The following is a 21522-nucleotide window of genomic DNA, read 5'->3' as shown; positions in this document are numbered from 1 at the left end:
TATTTCAATGACGTCATTAAGTCAGGGTTTATGGATAAAATATTTTTTATAGTTGGCATCATAAAGGCTTAATTTCAATGCTACTTAGTATTTGGTAAGGACCAGAAATGTAACATGCTTGATCTCGTCATAATACGAAATGACATCAGCTATGGATGTTGATGTGAAGAAGCCATTCTTTCATTTGATAACAAAGACACGAGCGTCCAATTTTCTCGAGTACTTACGTCATGGCTTCATAAACAAATTCAAAAACCGCCGAAGTGCGGGTTATACTCGTGTGCTCCGTACTTACCTACATATTTATCGCGTCACACGTTTCTTATACACATTGTTTTGTGGGTCGCCCAAATATTTCATTAAAAATTTAAATAAATAAATATTATGACCATCGTACTCCGCATATCTATCTAGCGTTCCTAAGACAGATGGAATGATAGACAAGTAAAAGTTCTATCATTGTCCAAATTATTCGATCTTGAGATTAGCCGTGTGACAAAAATAGATTTAAATGTAGATGTTTGCTTTTTAGTAGCATGCTAATTGGATACGCTTTAATTGTAATCTATTAACACAACCTGTTTGATGAATCGATCACCTAAACTACGTGCGATTATCGTGTCAATCGTTCCAGTTTTTATTGTGACGTGAAAATGACGTCGTTTAACTGAACAGAGTGGGTTTAATACGGCATAATATTGTTTCAATAACCATTAAACAATCAAATTTTTCCTAAATATGTATAATGTATACTTATATTTCACTTGTCCGTCTATCAATGAGCGTACATGTCATCGTTCAATGTACAGCGACAGCACATCAAACTATACATTTTTGTTCCAAAATAGCTCTTATTACCACCAGCTCGCATTAAACGTTTCGATGACTCTTTTATAATGCGAACAGCTAGACTGGAATTCGCTGCCTACTGCTGTTTTTCCCGGAGACTATAATCCGGGCCTTTTCAATGCGAGAGTGAATAGGCACTTACAGGGCAGATTATATGTACCATCCTAGACTGCATCCCACATAACACGAGGAGCGATTGTAGTCAAATACATCCCACATAACACGAGGAGCGATTGTAGCCTGCATAAAAAAATACAACTAGTACATAAGTGCTTTTGTACGGCAACGGCCACTTAAATTACCTAACACGAGCAAATATTATAAATCGCCGAGGAGTGACTAACCTATTAGAACCTTCCCACGGTCTCCAATGATGTTATGTGTCATTTTATACCTACTTGCACGTTTAGGATAAAAAGATAACATTTTTATGCTAAACGACAGATTGCAAAATAATGTTCATCTGAAAACGAATTTCACCTAGATTGTAAAGTTTAAACGTCAAATAATTAACTTAATTTCCTATTGGTTTAGTGCTTTACATAGTCAGTTCGTGAGGTGAGGTGTGGAAGCGGCACAGGAACCCGTGTTTTTGAGATGTCAAAGGTCAACGAGACTTCAGATTTCTTTCTTTGTATGCTCTGTCACGTCATAATATGTCAATGTCACCCCTCCCGTGCCGTTCCCATACCTCAGGCACTGACTGAGTTTTAAGCGCTAGATCTATAGATAACCATTAAAAAAGTGTTCAACGGGGTTCTAGGACTACGATTGTGTTTTTTTAAATGTACCTTGAAATTATTGATGCCAACTACTCATTTATCGATATTTGTGCCATTCCAGTGGCATTCCTGTTCAACTGGATCGGTTTCCTGCTGCTGATGTGTTTCTGCCACACGGTGGCGAGCCGCTACGGTGCATTGGCCGGCTTCGGTCTGTCGTTGGCCAAGTGGACTCTCATCGTGAAGCACTCCACTGAGCTCGCGTCCCACGAGAACTCTTGGCTGTGGTGGCTCATCATGGCTTTCGGTGAGTGAACTGGATCATTTTATATCTAATGTGTTTCTGCGGTCTGTCGCTGGCGAAGTGGACTCTCATCGTGAAGCACTCCACCGAGCTCGCGTCCCACGAGAACTCCTGGCTGTGGTGGCTCATCATGGCTTTCGGTGAGTGAACTGGATCATTTTATATCTAATGTGTTTCTGCGACCGAAAGCCATGATGAGCCACCACTCTTGGCTGTGGTGGCTCATCATGGCTTTCGGTGAGTCAACTAGATCATTTTACTTCTGTGTGCTATAGTTGACCAAGTAAACCAAGTTGACTTTCATTGTTTCGCACTCCACCGAGCTTGGTCGGTGATTGGTTTGGCCACACGGTGGCGAGCCACTACGGAGCCATTTCTGGCCAAATCTACGCTGGTGTGAAGCACCCACCGAGTGTGCGTCTCACGAGAACTCCTGGCTGTGGTGGCTCATCATGGCTTTCGGTGAGTGAACTGGATCATTTTACTTCCAATGTATTTCTGTCACATGATGGCAAATGGACTCATTGTGAAGCATTTCACCGAGCTCTTGGCTGTGCTAAGCCACTGGCCAAATCTACGCTGGTGTGAAGCACTCCACCGAGTGTGCGTCTCACGAGAACTCTTGGCTGTGGTGGCTCATCATGGCTTTCGGTGTGAGTAAACTGGATCATTTTGACTTCTTATGTATATCAGCTAAACGCTGCGACTATCATTGTGAAGCACTCCACCGAGTGTGCGTCTCACGAGAACTCTTGGCTGTGGTGGCTCATCATGGCTTTCGGTGAGTAAACTGGATCATTTTGACTTCTTATGTATATCTGCTAAACGGTGCGACTATCATTGTGAAACATTCCATCGAGCTCGCGTCCCACGATAACTCTTGGCTGTGGTGGCTCATCGTGGCTTTTGGTGAGTGAACTGGATCAGTTTCCTGGATCGCAGGCCGGCTTTAGTGAGTATACTTGCCATGGGTGAGTGTTAATTTAAAACCTCCCATTCTTTCCGTAGATGTCGTAAAAAGCGATTAAGCGAATGTTAGGCTTCACCAACCCGTCTGGCTAACGTGAAGAGTGTAGACCAAATCCTCCATTTGCTTGCTTCTGATATATTATAGTAAACAATAAAATTCATAAACAAATACATCACAAACACTTGACTGTCTGTTGTATCTTTATCTTATGAAAATCGTGACTATAGTTCATTTGTTAGCATTGTTTCCTGTTTGTTGTGATACGATAGATAAGGAGCAAATGTTTGAGTATTGTTGATATCAACATTCTACGTTTAGTTACCTCTTTTAGATTTATATCTACAGCAGGCAATGCTTTGGTAACCACCCCCTTTACTAATTCTTCAACAAGGGCTGGTGAAGAGCAATATCCCCAAACTAACACAACGTTTGAAGAAACTTGTATTCTTACACAAGTAGATAGAGTACAAATTCTTTTGTTACCTTTATAAAGTCCGGTCGACGAGCACGTAGAATTTCGTCCAATGACCCCAAGCTACCCATCCTTATCGCTCGCGCTTAATTATATTGGGTAATAAGGATGGGTAGCTTGGGGTCATTGGACGAAATTCTACGTGCTCGGCGACCGGACTTTACCAATAAAGACTTTTCACTTTAATTTGTTATTGTATGGTTTTACATACTACCTATTTATTTTCCAGGTATCTTAATCTGTGTGCGCGCCATCATCCAATACCTAAACATCAAACGCGGTTGGCGCCTTCTCTCTGGCACGGCGCAAGAGCGACTGCTGTTCTTCTACTAAACACCACCCCTCTCGCTCTCACAGCGCTCGCCACGCTGTGCGGGAAAGAGATGGATATACGTCTATTTGTTCGTGTAGCTCATAGGGATAGCGTTTTCTCGTCTCTATGCTAGTGACATGTTTGATTGCTTCGTTAATCGTTACTAGTTAACGCCATAGATGTGACTAAGAACTTTATTCATACACTTCTGACAAAAAATATACTAGGTCTATTATGGCTACATTATTATTTATGGTTAAAATTGTTTTATTATTGACATTTAATTCATTATTTATTTGTAATTCATTGGGATACCTACATATAGAAATTTCATAACATTGTGTCAATTGTCTTCAGAATTCATCATAATGTAGCCATTTTAGTCGTATTGGTCTGTGTTCTTATGACATTGACACTGAAGAATGCGTCCTGTTTATGAATAAGGTGCTTTGATACTTTGCAATGAAGACTATTTTTGTATGTCAGATTCAAGTTTGTAACGTCCTTATCCAGTGGAACGAAATAATGGGGCCGTTTGGCGGAAAAAAGCGCTTGTAAGCAAAATGGTAATCGCTAAGCTCAGCTAAAAAATGAATTGAAACGCGTCAATATTGAAGTTAGCAAACGTGTCCTCGGCGAAAACTGCCGTAGCGATCGCCATTTTGGTTTAAAGCGCTTCCAAGCGCTTTTATCCGCCAAACGCACCCAAAGTCTATACTAATGCTAACTTCATACATCACTCTATATTGAAAGGATTGTTGTCTGTCGATCTACTCTACGATGAACAGTACAAATTGTTGTTTGTTTACATCTGGTTGTGTTATGAAGACATGAAACTCCAGGTATTGAATTTCAGACTTATTTCGTCAATTATTTAGGTCCTAAATCCATTTTCAAAGTATTAGGTTCATTAAGATTCAATTTTAAAAGTGTGAAATTAAAAAAAAAGTAATTTAAAAAATATTTTCAGTTCATAAAAAAATAAAATTGACTGACATTTATGAGGCTACTCTCAGAGTTAAAAATAAAAGTATTTTTTTTTTAATTTATATTTATTTGATGCGTATTTTCAGCCTGAAATTAAAATCTGGAGTTACGGATTAATTTTATATCTTTAACTATAAGTAGCTGAACTTTATTTGTGAATAATCTGAAAATTATATTAAATAGATTTACAAAAGAAATATTGTAAAGGTAAATAATGTACTTATACGAGTATGTTTTTATTATATTTGCGGGTTAAGATTTTATTTATTTATTTATTTATTTGAACACCAACAAGGTTACATTGAGGCTTCACAAAAGTAACTATAAAAAATGAAATTTTATTTTATTTGTATTTTTTGGGTGCTTTAAAACATCTTTTTTTGATTTAAGTGTAATTATTATTAGACTCGAATTATAAAGTGTATTATAATAATGATGTATTCATATTGATACGTGGTATGAAAAGTGCCAAGATCACCGCGGTCTCATACAAACATCACACTCTCTTACACGCTACGTATTAATGTGGATACCTTAATGCTACAATTAATTGGGGATCATTCCATATACCCATACATGGCGCAAATACACTATGCGGGAAATTGACCGAGACGTATAGTGTAAACACGCACTTCGGTTAGTTTCGCTGAGCGTCGCTCATACTTCGATGTGCGGCTCGCACTTCGTCTTTGTCAATTTCCCGCATAGTGTACTTGCGCCATAGATTTTATCTCGAAAGTCTGATTCGAGTTCCTTATTTTCATTTTCATGACATTGTTTATGATAAGTAATTGTAATGGAATACATATTTTAATACCTACTTTAACAATCCCGTACGATATAGTTCAGACTTTCATTTTCAAATACAATACGTTCCCAAAAGGTATATTTATACAATGTTTGTGATTTGTTAAAATCGAATCTGTATTTTTACTAAATGGGATTCTTTCATATTTCAGTAAACATTGTGTAAATGATCCTTTAAATCGTGTGTGAAACATACATTATTAGTTGATTTAATTTAAATCCTAGAGCATTTTAATGATAGCGTGTAATATAAGTCATTGTGTATTTGATACATAATATAATGATCTTGTCAACGCATTGTATTGAAACGATTTTTGTGTAATTATCACCGCTTTGTAAATTGTAAGAGTAAATTAAATGTATTTGGAATAGCTGGAGTTTGGAGTAAAGACGGCTTTTACCAGTTCTCGCACCAAAATGTCGATATCAAATTATTAGTGGATTGAAACATTTTATTTTTTTAGTGCAATAACGTCTAGTTCAGATATTTGTAGATGAAATAAATATGTTATTTTCTATTCGTAGATTTTGTATATTTCTAACAAACCCTTTAATTTTTAGAAATAGGTTGTAATTACTTTTATTCTACTTTGCAAAAATTATGAAGAAGTTTTTTATGATGAAGAATTCTTAAAATTTTAATTTCTTTACTGCCGATTCTTTTTTTATTTTTGTAAAAGCTACACAGGAGCGCAAAGAAGAAGGGTCGGTTAGAAAATCTTCAAAAGTACAGTTGGAGTCAAATAGTTCGTGTCACCCAAAGTAGCCAATAAGTTGTTAACGTCTTTGTTACAATTGGAATAAGATTGTGTTGTCAACTTTTTGGTCACTTGGGTGTCACAAACCATTTGACGCGCTGACTGTACCTGACCTAGATTTATGAAACAATCTCAACTAGTGTGAAATCAAATAACGTAAGTGGAAGTTCTTCTATGTATTTTACTTAACTTCATAACTTACTTACTGTGATGGGTAGTAGTGGTGGTATGGTTAGTACGCATTGACTTTGAAAAATGACCTTTTTGGGTGTTAAACGAGTTGAAATACTTCAATCAAAAACACCTTCATGGACATGGATGAAGTAACTGTAGATATTTTTTAAAACATTTGAAAGTAGTTATGTAGTGTATGTAGATGAGCGTATTGGTAGAAGTAGATAGAGTATAGAGCAATAAAAATAATCCAAACTATGTATTACAATGATCCCAATGGCTCAGGGTTGGCATGTTTAACCAAAAGTGTCAAGATCTTAGTAACTTATTGGGTACTGGGAGTAGATATTATTTCAATGAACTTCTTAAAAGTGGCTGATTGCATTGGATTTTTTGAGTAAGTATGTACAGACGAGAAGGTGAAAACATCTCGTGAAAATCATTAGGTGAGTAAAAATATTGTGTAAGTATTTTAGTGGGCCTATAGGACGGTGCATGGTAGTACTTAGATTTGAAAAATATTTAGAAGACAAATACACTAACGTCAAGCAAAAACGGCTAACTTTGAAACAATGTCCACAGATCACCGTCCACCAGAAGACCGTCTGAAGACATTGATCAGAAATCAGGAATTGTGAAGAGGAATTGTGAATTCAAGTGTACCTACCGGGGGGCTAACATCTACAGGCTGGATAATCTGGATATGTTTGGTAAGTGTTATAAGTCATATAACTTTTTCAAATATCTTTTGAGTGAACTAAAGGACAGATAATTTCTTTGGAACACTTGCTCATTTTCAGTTATTGAGGCCGTGAACTTTTTTTCGCTTAGGGCACTGCAATAGGTACCTAAGGAATACCGTAAAATGAAAGTGAGTTCCAAGTCCAAGTACCTAATGATGATTTGATAATTCACTAATCTAAAACTTCACAGAGAGTGCTTTTACTCCAAAATACTCCAAATAAAACGTACTCTGTAGGTATGTGTAGCTTAATTTTCGAAAAATAAAAGTACGTAGTGTTAGTTACTTGTAAGTTAATTTACGTGTGAGTCAAGCTGTTTTTCGTTAATCAATGACAAAATTCATTCAAGATCATTATGTTGCGCAACTCTGACGAAAATGCTCGATGATCGGTTGTACCCTCAAAATAGTATTTTCATTCATCTCAACCCCTGACGACAATACAAGACATTCCATTAAAAGTGATCCGCGGCCAGAATTCACACTTCCTGTATCACGCGAATCTCGATATAGAGAGAAATTATAGCGCCAAACAATTATAATATCACAATGCAATGCGGCTATATAAATTGCACCACTGCAAGACGGGTTGATAAGTCCACCAACTCGCATTTATTTAAATCGCCTTGCGGTTACTCCTTCTGTACCTGTACTATTACTTATTCTGTGCCGAGACGTATAGTGTAAACACGCACTTTGGTTAGTTTCGCCGAGCGTCGCTCATACTTTGGTGTGGGGCTCGCACTTCGTCTTGGTCAATTTCCCGCATAGTATACTTGCGCCATAGATTTTATCTCGAAAGTCTGATTCGAGTTCCTTATTTTCATTTTCATGACATTGTTTATGATAAGTAATTGTAATGGAATACATATTTTAATACTTACTTTAACAATCCCGTACGATATAGTTCAGACTTTCATTTTCAAATACAATACGTTCCCAAAAGGTACATTTATACAATGTTTGTGATTTGTTAAAATAGAATCTGTATTTTTACTAAATGGGATTCTTTCATATTTCAGTCAACAGTGTGTAAATGATCCTTTATATCGTGTGTGACACATACCTTATTAGTTGATTTAATTTAAATCCTAGATCATTTTAATGATAGCGTGTAATATAAGTCATTGTGTATTTGATACATAATATAATGATCTTGTCAACGCATTGTATTGAAACGATTTTTGTGTAATTATCACCGCTTTGTAAATTGTAAGAGTAAATTAAATGTATTTGGAATAGCTGGAGTTTGGAGTAAAGACGGCTTTTACCAGTTCTCGCACCAAAATGTCGATTTCAAATTATTTGTGGATTGAAACATTTTATTTTTTTAGTGCAATAACGTCTAGTTCAGATATTTGTAGATGAAATAAATATGTTATTTTCTATTCGTAGATTTTGTATATTTATAACAAACCCTTTAATTTTTAGAAATAGGTTATAATTAATTTCATTCTACTTTGCAAAATTAATGAAGAAATCGTTGAATTCTTAAAATTTTAATTTCTTTACTGCCGATTCTTTCTTTATTTATGTAAAAGCTACACAGGAGCGCAAAGAAGAAGGGTCGGTTAGAAAATCTTCAAAAGTAGGTACAGTCGGAGTCAATAGTTCGTGACACCCAAAGTACCTAGCTAATAAGTTCGCAACACGTCTTTGTTACAATAGACATGTTGACACCACCAATCAATTGACGTACTTTTTAAAACTGTCAAAACGAAACTCTCCCAGTTTTTAAGACCAGAATGAAGGGTCTTTTTTAAAAAAGTTGTGCTTTTGAATTATTGAGGTATGGTTTCAAACTGTCTATTGGAACAAGATTGTGTTGTCAACATTTTGGCCATTTGAGTGTCACAAACTAATTGACGCGCTGACTGTACCTGATCTAGCTTTATGAAACAATCTCCACTAGTGTGAAATCAAATAACTTAATAAGATGTGTATCAATGCTTGTTGAGTTCAATTGTTTTATACACTAATATTATCTTCTAGAATCTGGTCTGTGAGCACGTAGAATTTTGTCCAATGACCCCTAGCTACCCATCCTTATCGCTCGCGCGTAATTATATTGCTGTCGCGACTGTGCGACTGGCACCCGCAGTGAGTGTGCGAGCCCGATAGCAATATAATTACGCGCGAGCGATAAGGATGGGTAGCTAGGGGTCATTGGACAAAATTCTACGTGCTCACAGACCGGGCTTTATGCATCTTACTTAACTTCATAACTTACGCCCATATTCACAAACATTACTATGCTGTCTCACACACAGTGCGCGTGGACGCACAGGGTGACGCACGAACCTATCACAGAGCTTTATTCAACGCTGTGCGTTCGATTTGCAGCTTCACTTAAGCAAGCATCGTTTATGAATACGGGCGTTACTTACGGTGATGAGTAGTGGTGGTGGTGGTATGGTTAGTTAGTATCGACTTAGAAAAAGGAGTTTTTTGGGTGTGAAACTAAAAAAAATACTTCTGAAACAGACCTTTATTCATTCATGGACATGGATGAAGTAGCTATAGATATTTTTTGAAACATTTGAAAGTAGTTATGTAGTGTATGTAGATGAACGTATTGGTAGAAGTAGATAGAGCAATAAGAAGAATCAAAATTATGTATTACAATGATCCGGTGATCCCAATGTCTCAGGGTTGGCATGTTTAAAATAAGATGTTTTAAATCACATGTTTAAAACTGAAATAAATCAGTGTTTTTTATTAAGTGTTTAAAAACATTGATAAAAACAAGTTTTAAACATAAAACATTAATAAAAAAACAAGGTAAAACTACTTTTCTTCACGAATGAACGGAAATAAATGAAATTCATCTGTATGTTTTTTATGAGGTATTATCACGGGACTATTCCCACCTCTCGTTCCCACCGCTGCAACTCCTGTGTAGCCAGGATCTAGCTTGACCGCCAATAAAAACCCAACCAGTGAAGGTCAAGTTTGTCCCGGGGGAAAGTTAAAACGATCGAACGAGGTATTATCAGGCATAGAATTAGTAATGAAATGAAATAGTAGAAAGCAAGGCACTCGAATATATTGACTTAAAAGGTTATTCTCCTCCGGTTAAGTCCGGCCAGGAAAGCCCTGTATTGGCCGTTAAAAGAAAGTAGGTAGTTTTGGTAGGCCTAATGTTTCATATATCTCTATCTAGATAGATAGATATGTAGATACCTATCCTACCTAACCTAGGAATGAAAAAAGGTCTAATTCTTCTTCTTGTCGTGTCGACAACAAACTTACACAGCGTCAGCCCAAAACTCCGCCACAAGAGTGGCGTTGTCAGTAGCCTTCATTAAATCTTCCTGCGTTTAGTTGTTTGGGCACGCAGGGCACGACATCATGTTCTTCCTGGCTAGGCCTAGGACCTATAAAGAAAAAACAAACAAACGCATGTATAAAACATTTTGAACCCTGCGATGGCTTGGTCCCTTTACGTTACGTTACACTGCAGTGTTACGTTACAGTGCACTGTATGTAAGAAGGTCCTATTCAAGATTCAAATAAAGTATTGTCTGCCTTAAAAAGTTATAAAAGTAGGTAGGTACAGTTCACCAAAAGTGTCATGGTCTTAGTAACTTATTGGGTACTGGGAGTAGATATTATCTCACTGGACTTCTTGAAAGTGAGTGCATTGGATTTTTTAAGTAAGTAAGTATGTACAGACGAGGTCTTGTGAAAATTCATTAGGTGAGTAAAAATATTGTGTAAGTACATAACCAGTGTTTTAGTTGTACTTCTGTTGTAGTGACCGTGCATGGTAGTACCTACTTAGATTTGAAAAATATTTAGAAGACAAATACACTAACGTCAAGCAAAAACGACTAACTTTGAAAAAATGTCCACAGATCAGACCGTCTGAAGACATTGAACAGAAATCAGGATATTGTGAATTCAAGTGTACCGGGGGGCTAACATCTACCTACAGGCTGGATAATCTGGATATGTGTGGTAAGTAAGTCATAATAACTTTTTGAAATATCTTTCAAGTGAACTAAAGGACAGTAATTTCTTAGGAACACTTGCTCATTTTCAGTTAATGCGGCCGTCAACTATTTTAAGCTTAGGGCACTGCATGAATACCGTAAAATGAAAGTAAGTTCCAAGTCCAAGTTTTGATGAAAATGTTTGTTAATTCACTAATCTAAAATTTCACAGAGAGTGCTTTTACTCCAAAACACTCCAAATGTAATGAACTCCTGTATGTGTAGCTTGATTTTCGAAAAATAAGAAGTACCTACGTAGTGTTACTTGTAAGTTAATTTACGAGTACATGTGAGTCAAGCTGTTTTTCGTTAATCAATGACAAAATTAATTCAAGATCATTATGTTGCGCAACTCTGACGAAAATGCTCGATGATCGGTTGTACCCTCAAAATAGTATTTTCATTCATCTCAACCCCTGACGTCAATACAAGACATTCCATTAAAAGTGATCCGCAGCCAGAATTCACACTTCCTGTATCACGCGAATCTCGATATAGAGAGAAATTATAGCGCCAAACAATATCACAATGCGGCTATATAAATTGCACCACTGCAAGACGGGTTGATAAGTCCACCTATGCCAAAAACCACCCAGTGTGCTGCCAGCAGCCGAGTAGGGGTGACGCGACGGCCATCTTGCCAGTTTTCCCGCGTTTTCGAACCGCCTAGTGTTAACTTAGTTCAAACCCAAGTGCCCTTATGAAGGAAGCAACACTAACGGATTTCTATAGTGATCCTGTACTCAATAGCACGTGTGATCGTGATAATAATTTTTACAGAATATTAGGTACGTAATTCAGTACTTTTACATATATATTTTTCTTTTATTAACCCTTAAATACAGCCAAATCTAACTTTTAAATATTGATCATCAGTTTGTTAGCCTATTTATTTATGTTACTATAGTATTCAAAGCCAAAAGCGCAGTCCATTAATCATGGAAGTCTTCATACCGGCTTACTCGCACTGGTAGAGCCTGCATTCCATTGGCACGGCGCCAGCTTTCCACCCGGTGGTAATGGTGTAGGTACTATGAATCAGTTCAGGGTTAGGTAACACGGTTTATTCGGGGGGTTAAGTAACCCGTGTAACATAGGTTAAATGAGTGCGAGCTTGGCTGAACCTTGTTATTGACCTATTGACTTTCACTAAAGTAACTTTTTTAAACTTTGAAAAAAATCGTGAAAATTCAGTTCGCACCCAACACGAGTCAGTTAATAGGTAGAGATTCAATTTCTGAAAATACTAATATTTTTACGTAATAAAATATATTAAAGATTAAACTTATTAATAATCAATAGAAATAATAATAATTATCTATTATCCAGATATTCCCAAGATCTTAGTATCAAGACACAATTGTGATCAACATTAGTATCTTGTCCTACAATTATTACCTACTAATCCTACTATGTATTTATATACCCTACCGTACCGTAAAAAGTAATGAAGGAGATTTCGTATTGAGCCAAGCATTAGTCCTTCTTACTTAAATCTTTTTTTATGTTTTTAGATTTATTGCATTTGTAAAAACATACACAATTTTCATAACAATTGGCATGTGTTGGAATATCCCATATCGAGAAAACAATCCGTTACTATTTTTCAATCAATCTGATACTTTATGCTCTCATTGTACAAATACCGCGTGTAAAGTAAATACCTAAGCATTAACCACTCAAGTAGTTTCATAAACATGTCTACCACGGAAAATTATTGCCTATTATTAGTGATCTATTAAAGAAAAAGTCAAAATAAGTTGCACAATACAATACAAACATATTGAACGAGAATGGGAAATCCTAGTTCGCGCAATCAATTTTCTCGTTCAGGGTGAAAAGCCTTGGGTTATAATATGGGAGTGTCTGGAGTTGACCCACCTTGATTTTGTAAGTGAGCTATGACTTAACTGGTTTTTTGCACGTGCTATAATGAAGCACATATCATTAATCATGTTTTAACTGAAATATTTCAGTCGCAAAGTAGAATTTAAATAATTAGGTACGAAACTTTTTTTAATTTTTTTTTACCCGACTGCCATGTTAGGGTTGTTTTTTAAATGTTATAACTTACCTAATATTTCTAAAAACGTTATTAAGTATTATGTTCTTGAAATTATAAAATAAATTAAATCAATTGATGCGTTCACACTGATGAAGTTGGAAAAGTTTTGCGACCCTGAAACATCGCACGTGTTTTCCCCGAAGGACAGCATTTCATATTATTGCTCTTCCATTTTATGTACTTCTAATTATTAAAAGTTTTTAAATTTGTATTATTGTGGAAAAAGAATTATAATGCATAGCTCTGCAGTTCTTGACGGTCCAGTTATTTAATAGCTCAAGGATCGAATGAGGAAATTTTTCAGAATATTAGTTGATTTAGTTGTCATTTTAATTTCTCCCATACCGTGAATAGCGTGTTATAATATGCAGCGATGAGAAGAGCTTGAAGATATGTTTGAATGAGGAAATTTTTATCATTTTAATATCTTAAATTCCGCGTATTGAGCTAATAAAATAATTTAAAGGAGTGCGTCTTTAAAGTAATCATGTTCCTCATGGGTAGTTTCGTAGTCCATTTGGTGGACTAACGGTGAATAGCAACATCGTCCCCACAGCAATTTAGAAATGTAGACACCATAGCCTAACTCTACGTGGTGATCCGGTACTGAACACGCTGAACTTCTTCATTCATTCTCATTTTATGTTATAGGAGATCTTAAATTGGCTACAAGTAAACGCAAAACTTTCCTTGTAAAAAAGTGGATCACTATAGAGCTATAGTTCTACATGCTGCATTCCGTAACCCAGCGGTTGCTAACCCTGTCTTGGCGAGGGTTGGCGTCACAACGCCGTCGCGACGCTGCGGCGACGCGTCGCCAGTTCACTCTAGATTTACGATCGAATTATTCGCTCCTCGTCTAGCGAGTTTATGGACTCACTAATATTGTTAACAGCGTGGAATTAACGATGATAATATTGGCTATATTAATCACGGTAAGTTATCGTGTTAGAGCCTATTAATTGATACCTAGTAAAGTAGCGGGATACAACTTTACAGGAACATTAAACGTTGTTGTAATCTAGTCTTCTTCCGTTATTTCTAAAGTAGGTACTCGAGGATAAATAATAAATATCCTTAGACATTTTACACTACGCTTCTGTCCCAAACTCAGATCATAGAAGNGAACCCGAAACAAAAAACCAGTCACGAGTTTGGGTGTTCGAAAATGAATTAAAGCCAACAAAAATTGTTCGTTCACGGAGTGTTGCAAAAAAAATGGTGGCCACGTTTGTCTCCAAAACCGGCCATGTTGCGACTATTCCTCTTGGGGGACAAAGAACGGTTAATGCAGATTAGTATGCTAGCATTTGTTTGCCACAGGTCGTTTCTGAACTCCGTAAAGAGAACTGCAACCGCCGCATCATCCTCCATCACGACAATGCGAGTTCTCACACCGCGCACTGAACAAAGGAGTTTTTAGAGCAAGAAAACATAGAATTATTAGTCCATCCGCCGTACAGCCTCGACCTAAGCCCTAATGATTTCTATACTTTCCCTTAAATAAAGAATAAATTGCGTGGTCAGAGATTTTCATCACCTGAAGAAGCTGTGGAAGCCTACAAAACGGCCATTTTGGAGACCCAAACTTCCGAATGCAATGGTTGCTTCAATGATTGGTTTCGTGTATGGAAAAATGTGTCAAATTTCGCGGAGAATACTTTAAAAAGCAATAAATACATTTTTAAATAGTAATGTTGTTTCACTTCCTTGATTCCCGAAATTTTCAGTGCCGCCCTCGTACACACTAAACTTCTTCATTCATTCCCATTTTATGTTATGGGAGATCTTATATTGGCTACAAGTAAACGCAAAACATTTCCTCCTTGTAAAAAAGTGGATCATATAGAGCTATAGTTCTACATGCTGCATTCCGTAGCCCAGCGGTTGCTAACCCTGTCTTGGCGAGGGTTGGCGTCACAACTAGGGTTGCCAGGCGTCTGGCTTTTTAGGGACATGTCCGGCCAAATATTGCCTTGTCCGGCCTGTCCGCCTTTTGTTATTTGGTTGTCGCGCCAGGCGAAAGTCGAGCCACAGAATCATTTATGAAGCGCACGCATCCATCAGGATGTTGGTTAGCAACCGATGATGCGATGATGATAGTACTCACCCATGAGCTGACAACCAATTGTCACGTGTCCGGCTTTTAGGGTAAAATGTCCGGCCAAATTAAGCGCAAAGTCCGGCTTTTGTGATTTTGGACCTGGCAACCCTAGTCACAACGCCATCGCGACGCCGCGGCGACGCGTCGCCAGTTCACTCTAGATTTACGATCGAATTATTCGCTCCTCGTCTAACGAGTTTATGGACTTACTAATATTGTTAACAGCGTGGAATTAACGATGATAATATTGGCTATATTAATCACGGTAAGTTATCGTGTTAGACAACAACCACTCTTGTGGCGGAGTTTTGGGCTGACACTGTGTAGGTTTGTTGTCGACACGAAAAGAAGAAGAAGATCGTGTTAGAGCCTATTAATTGATACCTAGTAAAGTAGCGGGATACAACTTTACAGGAACATTAAACGTTGTTGTAATCTAGTCTTCTTCCGTTATTTCTAAAGTAGGTACTCGGGGATAAATAATAAATATCCTTAGACATTTTACACTACGCTTCTAGTCCCAAACTAAGCAAAGCTTGTACTATGAGTTGGGGTACTAGACAACGGTTAAAACATACCTACTTAAATACTTTTTTTTAATACACACATAGATAGTTAGATTTTACTTATGAATACAAAAACAAAAGCTATACTGATTATTTTGAGTTAGAGTTGTGGAACTCCGGAAAAAAGATGTACCTACATTCGCGTGCCTAAGGCCCAGTTTTTTGATTCGTAGTTAAAATAACCAATAGTTAAATTTGACAGATGTCAAGTGACAAGTGGTTAAATATCAGAAAAAAATGTTTTTCGAACAATGGTTAGTCTGACTTTTAGTACATTTTTTAACCATTAGTTTGTTAATATTTAACCATTAGTAGCAAATTTAACAATTAGTTATTTTAACTATGAATCAAAAAACTGGGCCTAAGAGAATCGCTCTTCAACTCAAATGCTTCCTAAACACATCTTCAACTCTTATTTTGAATCTACAAGTATTGAAGACTAAATCTTAATTTCGTAGAGGTAATGTTTCTCTCGTGATTCGGAAAAAGAGTTATTCTGCGCATCTCTATTTTGAGTAGAGTATGGGGCCACAATTTAATTGGCTATTCAGTATCTCACATCGCGCTGAACTCTATGCGCGAATGCATCTGAACGCAATGTATGGGGTTCTAGTATTTTAAAATCGCACATGTGCAAACGCGCGTAGAACTAACCTGAAAACGGTCTTACCTAACTTTCATATTACACAACCTAATCTTCAGTTTTTTCAAGCATTATTACTTGAATGCTCACTATTTTTCTCTTTATAGCTTCTTCAAGGCAACCATCAATAGCTAATGAAATGTCGTTTTCAACGAGGCATTAAACTGAAATGTCTGAAAGCTGTTTTCGTTGTTCACAGGTTTTTATGAGATATAAACTGGAAGGCCCATGATCGCTATATTTTTCTTTTTTATCGCTATAGTAAGGTGAAAATTAGCAGTATTATTAATTAGTTGTTGCCTGCATTGGTCGTTTTCAAGTTTTATAAGTCTGTCCTTTCCTTATTGTTTTTATATTGAATAGGATTGATCTTGATGACAAGATTTGTTTCTTTTACTATTCGTGAAACCAGCTCATTTTGATACATTCTCATGTGGCTTCTTTTAGCCTAGTTCGTTTCAGCAGTTTCAGCCAAAAGACGTCCACTGCTGGACAAAAGCTTCCCCCAAGGATTTCCATAATGACCGGTCCTGCGCTGCCCGCATTCAAGTTCTTCCCGCGACCTTCACCAGATCGTCAGTCGTCGTCGGTCCACCTAGTGGGACCTGCCCACCTGCCTCTTTTAGCCTCACTTGGCATCAGACAGAGACAGAGAACTGACGCGTTTACTGATTGCTATTTTTAGTTTCCAATAGTACTTTGTCTCGTGTGGTTTTTTAGGGAATTTTTGGTAGGTAGTTGATAGTGAACCCTTAAAATTGGTTCACATTACAATATACTAGACCTATTTATGCCAGCACCAGTGAGATGAAGTTGGACCTACCTAACTGGACTGTTTGTCCCAGGTATACATAATTGTCGACAACTTCGAGTGTAGAGTCTCCAACCTTCAGAGGAGTGGGTGCAACACGGACATTAGACATGATTTTTGTCTTGTCCATGTTCATTCTGAGGCCCACTTGTTGAGAGGCTCTACTGAGGCCATCGAGNTGTGACAACGCTCTTAAACTGAAATGTCTTCAACTGTTCTCGTTGTTCACAGGTTTTTATGAGATATAAACTGGAAGGCCCATGATCGCTATATTTTTATTTTTTACCGCTATAGTAAGGTGAAAATTAGCAGTATTATTAATTAGTTGTTGCCTGCATTGGTCCGTTTTCAAGTTTTATAGGTCTGTTCTTTCCTTATTGTTTTTATATTGAATAGGATTGATCTTGAGGACAAGATTTGTTCCTAAGTTCCTATTCTATATCTTTGACTATTCGTGAAACCAGCTCATTTTTATACATTCTCATGTGGGTTCTTTTAGGCCTCAGCCTCGAACTTAGCGGGCAGCGGCGGCGGCGCTGGAGCTGGGCGGGCAACGCAGACCCGTTCTCGAAACAAGCGGGCAGCTCGCGCGGCGCTTTAGCGGCGAAGTGTTGTGTTCGGGGTTGTGTTGTCGAGATATTTGTTTTTATTCGCAAACGAAATGTCTGAACAACGGCGACAATTTTATTTCGATTCAAATTTATTCCAAAAAAGAAGGAGTACGCTGCCCGCTCGTTGCCCGCTCCCTCGCCGCTGCCCGCTCGTTGCCCGCTCCGGCGCCGCTGCCGCGCCGCTGTTTTCGAGAACCGGTCTATTTGATTTTACGCATAAGATCCTGCCGCTCCCGCGCCGCCGCCGCCGCCGCCCCGCTGCCCGCTAAGTTCGAGGCTGAGGCCTTAGCCTCGTTCGTTTCAGCAGTTTCAGCCAAAAGACGTCCACTGCTGGACAAAAGCCTCCCCCAAGGATTTCCATAACGACCGGACCTGCGCTGCTCGCATCCAGGTTCGTCCCGCGACCTTCACCAGATCGTTAGTCGTCGTCGCTCCACCTAGTGGGACTGCCCACCTGCCTCTTTTAGCCTCACTTGGCATCAAACCAGACGAGACAGAGAACTGACGCGTTTACTGATTGTTATTTTTAGTTTCCCATAGTACTTAGTCTCGTTTGCTTTTTTAAAGGAATGTTTAGTAGGTAGTTGATAGTAAAACCCTATAATTGGTTCACATTACAATATACTAGACCTATTTATGCCAGCGCCAGTGAAATGATCAGATTGTTGGCTCCCAAGCAAAACAAGCCACACAATAGCCGGCCCTCAACTCGATCGCTGATTGTGCATGATCACAACGTATATCTAATTTGACAGCTTCAATGGTGACGTGACTAGTTTTCCAAGTCCACGTGAGTTCCTGGGTTTGAAGTTTTGCTCAGTTATAATGGATAAAAATTGGTCCAACTATTTCTACCATAGCTAGACAAGTAGAGCGTGAGAAAGCACAATTTTTTTTCTTGGCTTTCGCGGTTTGTATTTAGCCACAGCGGACACATTCTTTAATTGACCCAAAAACTTCAACTGTCTTAATATTCCCCTTATATACCTACCTAATAAAGGTCTTAGTTAATACCTTGAATGGGCTAGAAAGAAGACAGATAAAAAGTCCTCAATGCTATAGGTACTCGTACATCCGAGGACAATGTTGTGCTGGGGAGTATGGGATCATATCACGTGAGCTGCAAATTATCCGCCCTTAGTGATACCGTAATAATGACTAGAAAGCACGAAAGTTTTGCAATACTCGTTTTATAAAAGTACGAGTAAGTTAAGACCAAAATATCTTTCTTCTTTTTCTTCTTCGTCGCTACACTTGTGGCAGAGTGGTCGTGGTTGTCACACCTGGTTTGGTTGAAGCTTCACAATCCATCGCCATTCCTCTCGCATTGCAGCCTTTCTTGTACACTCGTGGAGTGGACCATTGAGTGCGGTTTTGACCTGATCGGTCCATATTCTCGTTAGCTGGTTTTAATCTAGCAGACGCTTGACTAAATCTTACATTAACTATTCCATATTAATAGAAGGGTGTCTCTGACGCGCATCCCGTGACGTTCCGCCTTGTTAGTTACGCAACATCCCGCGTCAACGTTGCACAACTGCAGCACCTGACTACCTAATACAAGACAACACAATTCATTCAGACTTTCGCGCACACTATCACCGAGTCATACGGTTCACAATACACCGATTATTGCACCTTAATAATAGTCCCACTGGCAAACGCACTTGGCGTCTGATAGTGTCCCGTTTTAACTGTACTCGTCTGGCCCTTGATCTAAATCTAATTAATGAACGAGATATAGGACATGTCTGATTTATCTGGTGCATGCCTCTGGAATAATGTTTCGCTTGTTTTAGGGACAGTTGTATCTAGTTCATTTGGGATACCTGGATCTGACTGGCCACCGTAGCCGTTGCCATATACCCACCCACTTCTTGTACGGAACGGCTAATCTAGCATTGCATGCAGTTGTATTAGGTCTTCTCATATTGTTATGACATGTTGCAAATGGGATCAGACTTTATAACCATAGGCGTCCTACACGCTCAATCAGACCTACCTATATGACAATCGGATAGATACAATCTGCATTAATATCTTAACAAAACTGAGATCAAAAACTGCATTTAGTGACCGTACTATGTACACCTACTTCATGTAGGAATCGATCCCTGAATTTCCAAGTTCAACTCTAACCATAGGGCTTCAGAGGCGTTCTGACTACTTTACGTCGATGGGAACCCCTGCATAATCGTTACGACACGTTAAATATAATTAGACACGTTCACAGATTTCATTAGAAAATTAATTAACGCCTTCATTAGTTAACTTACTCATGTTTGTCCAATCCATTAACTCACTACTGTGATTAATCATTTCTATGGCAAATTAAAGTTACTTCGTTAATATTTTATGACAAGATCTCGATCATTTATACAGCCAAGTATTACGTAGGTAGATGTAACTGTTTCTTTGTTAAATAAGTTGACGTCATTGACCAATCTATCCATGAAAATCAAATTAGTTTTCATCGTAAATTGATGAAAACTATCAAAAGATTTTCAGGAATTTTTAAACTTAGATTTTCAGGGTCAATAAATATGTATCAGAATCAATAAATATGTAGTTAATCTATGAAGATATGAAGTTAATCTATTGAGTTTTCAATAAGTAATTCTTGACTTACGAAATCTATGGTAGAGTCGCGGTTTAAAAGTTATTGTTAAGATTATAAATAAATCTATTTATCTTTTAAAATTATATTGCCGTCATTCAATTCCAGAAAGAGAAAACGCTTAATTCCTTATTTGTATCAGTATCATTCGATAGTTAATTACTATTTGCTGTACCATATCATTGACAGATAACCGATGTTTGTGGATCCAGTACTAGCAGACAGTATGTTTGTTTTTGGTCGAGTTTATTACGCCGGTACACAAGAGGCACTTGAAAAAGTCACATCCGTGCGTGAATATTATATTTTTTTCCAAAATTGGAAAGAAAGAAATTTGAAGAGCAGTCGCCCGGCAAGCGAAAGGTCGTGGGCTCCATTCCCGCCTTAGGCAGTTCGATTTTTTCAAGTTATTTATTTATAATTAAGTTTCAGAAGCGACTCTAATCGCTGAGAAATTTTAATAACTATTGAAAAAAAGATCCAGAAAGAGCCGCCTCCGAGCATAATGCCTCTAGACCTGGCCGAACTTGGATACTCGGCTTTGTAATTCAAATCATATTTAGCTTGGATGGATTAGACATAATGCATGTCAGATAGCTAACTAATAGTAAAATGGCAGTTAGATCACTACTACTTCTAAACTTTAAAGCCATACACTACTAAACTCTACCGATAGGCATGTAGGCATGTGTACCGATAGACTTTTATTTACATCATCCTGAGATTACACGGCAAAATTAGATTCGAAAAGACCTTTCCTTTTTTTAAGGTCCTTCACTCGTCTCGTCCCGTCGACCCGCCCCCCCCTCTAAAAACTAAACTGTTGACTTGAAAAATCTGGAAAAAATCATATTAATAGTGTTTTTCATGAACTTTCAAGGAAAACTACAACGGTTACGTTAGATCAGTTAGTTTAAGAGTAAAAGTGGCTTAGTACAATTTTTTACCTAATAAAAAATCCTTAGAAGAAGTAATTTATTACTAATTACCTACTTGTTTTACAATGAAGACG

At 37.7% G+C, this 21522-nt stretch overlaps 2 protein-coding genes across 2 annotated transcripts in view; both read left to right on the top strand.

The window, feature by feature from the left end:
- The first annotated feature begins 1634 nt into the window (after nt 1-1634).
- On the top strand, nt 1635-4562 carry LOC114351692 (NEDD4 family-interacting protein 1-like). The gene is made up of 3 exons (XM_028302994.1): nt 1635-1798; nt 1936-2015; nt 3547-4562. Exons 1-3 carry the CDS (start codon nt 1635-1637, stop codon nt 3648-3650), a joined length of 348 nt encoding a protein of 115 aa, XP_028158795.1. The 3' UTR covers nt 3651-4562.
- A 7075-nt stretch (nt 4563-11637) lies between these two features.
- LOC114351691 (multidrug resistance protein homolog 49) overlaps nt 11638-21522 on the top strand; it is a 56017-nt gene continuing 46132 nt past the window's right edge. The window contains 1 exon segment of the mRNA XM_028302993.1: nt 11638-11881. The gene's annotated coding sequence lies outside the window, so the exon portion shown is untranslated.

Source organism: Ostrinia furnacalis, unplaced genomic scaffold, assembly GCF_004193835.3.
Source record: "Ostrinia furnacalis isolate ACB-3 unplaced genomic scaffold, ASM419383v2 OfSCF1172, whole genome shotgun sequence".
In the NCBI taxonomy this organism is placed as follows: Eukaryota; Metazoa; Arthropoda; class Insecta; order Lepidoptera; family Crambidae; genus Ostrinia; species Ostrinia furnacalis.
This window is presented reverse-complemented; position numbering and strand designations above follow the sequence as displayed.

Bases quoted from the DNA above. Each gene is read 5' to 3' on its own strand.
- LOC114351692 (XM_028302994.1), top strand. From the start codon at position 1,635: ATGTACCTTGAAATTATTGATGCCAACTACTCATTTATCGATATTTGT. The intron at 1,799-1,935 runs GTGGACTCTCAT...GTCGCTGGCGAA, and splicing joins TTCGGTCTGTCGTTGGCCAA to GTGGACTCTCATCGTGAAGC. The intron at 2,016-3,546 runs GTGAGTGAACTG...TTTATTTTCCAG, and splicing joins GTGGCTCATCATGGCTTTCG to GTATCTTAATCTGTGTGCGC.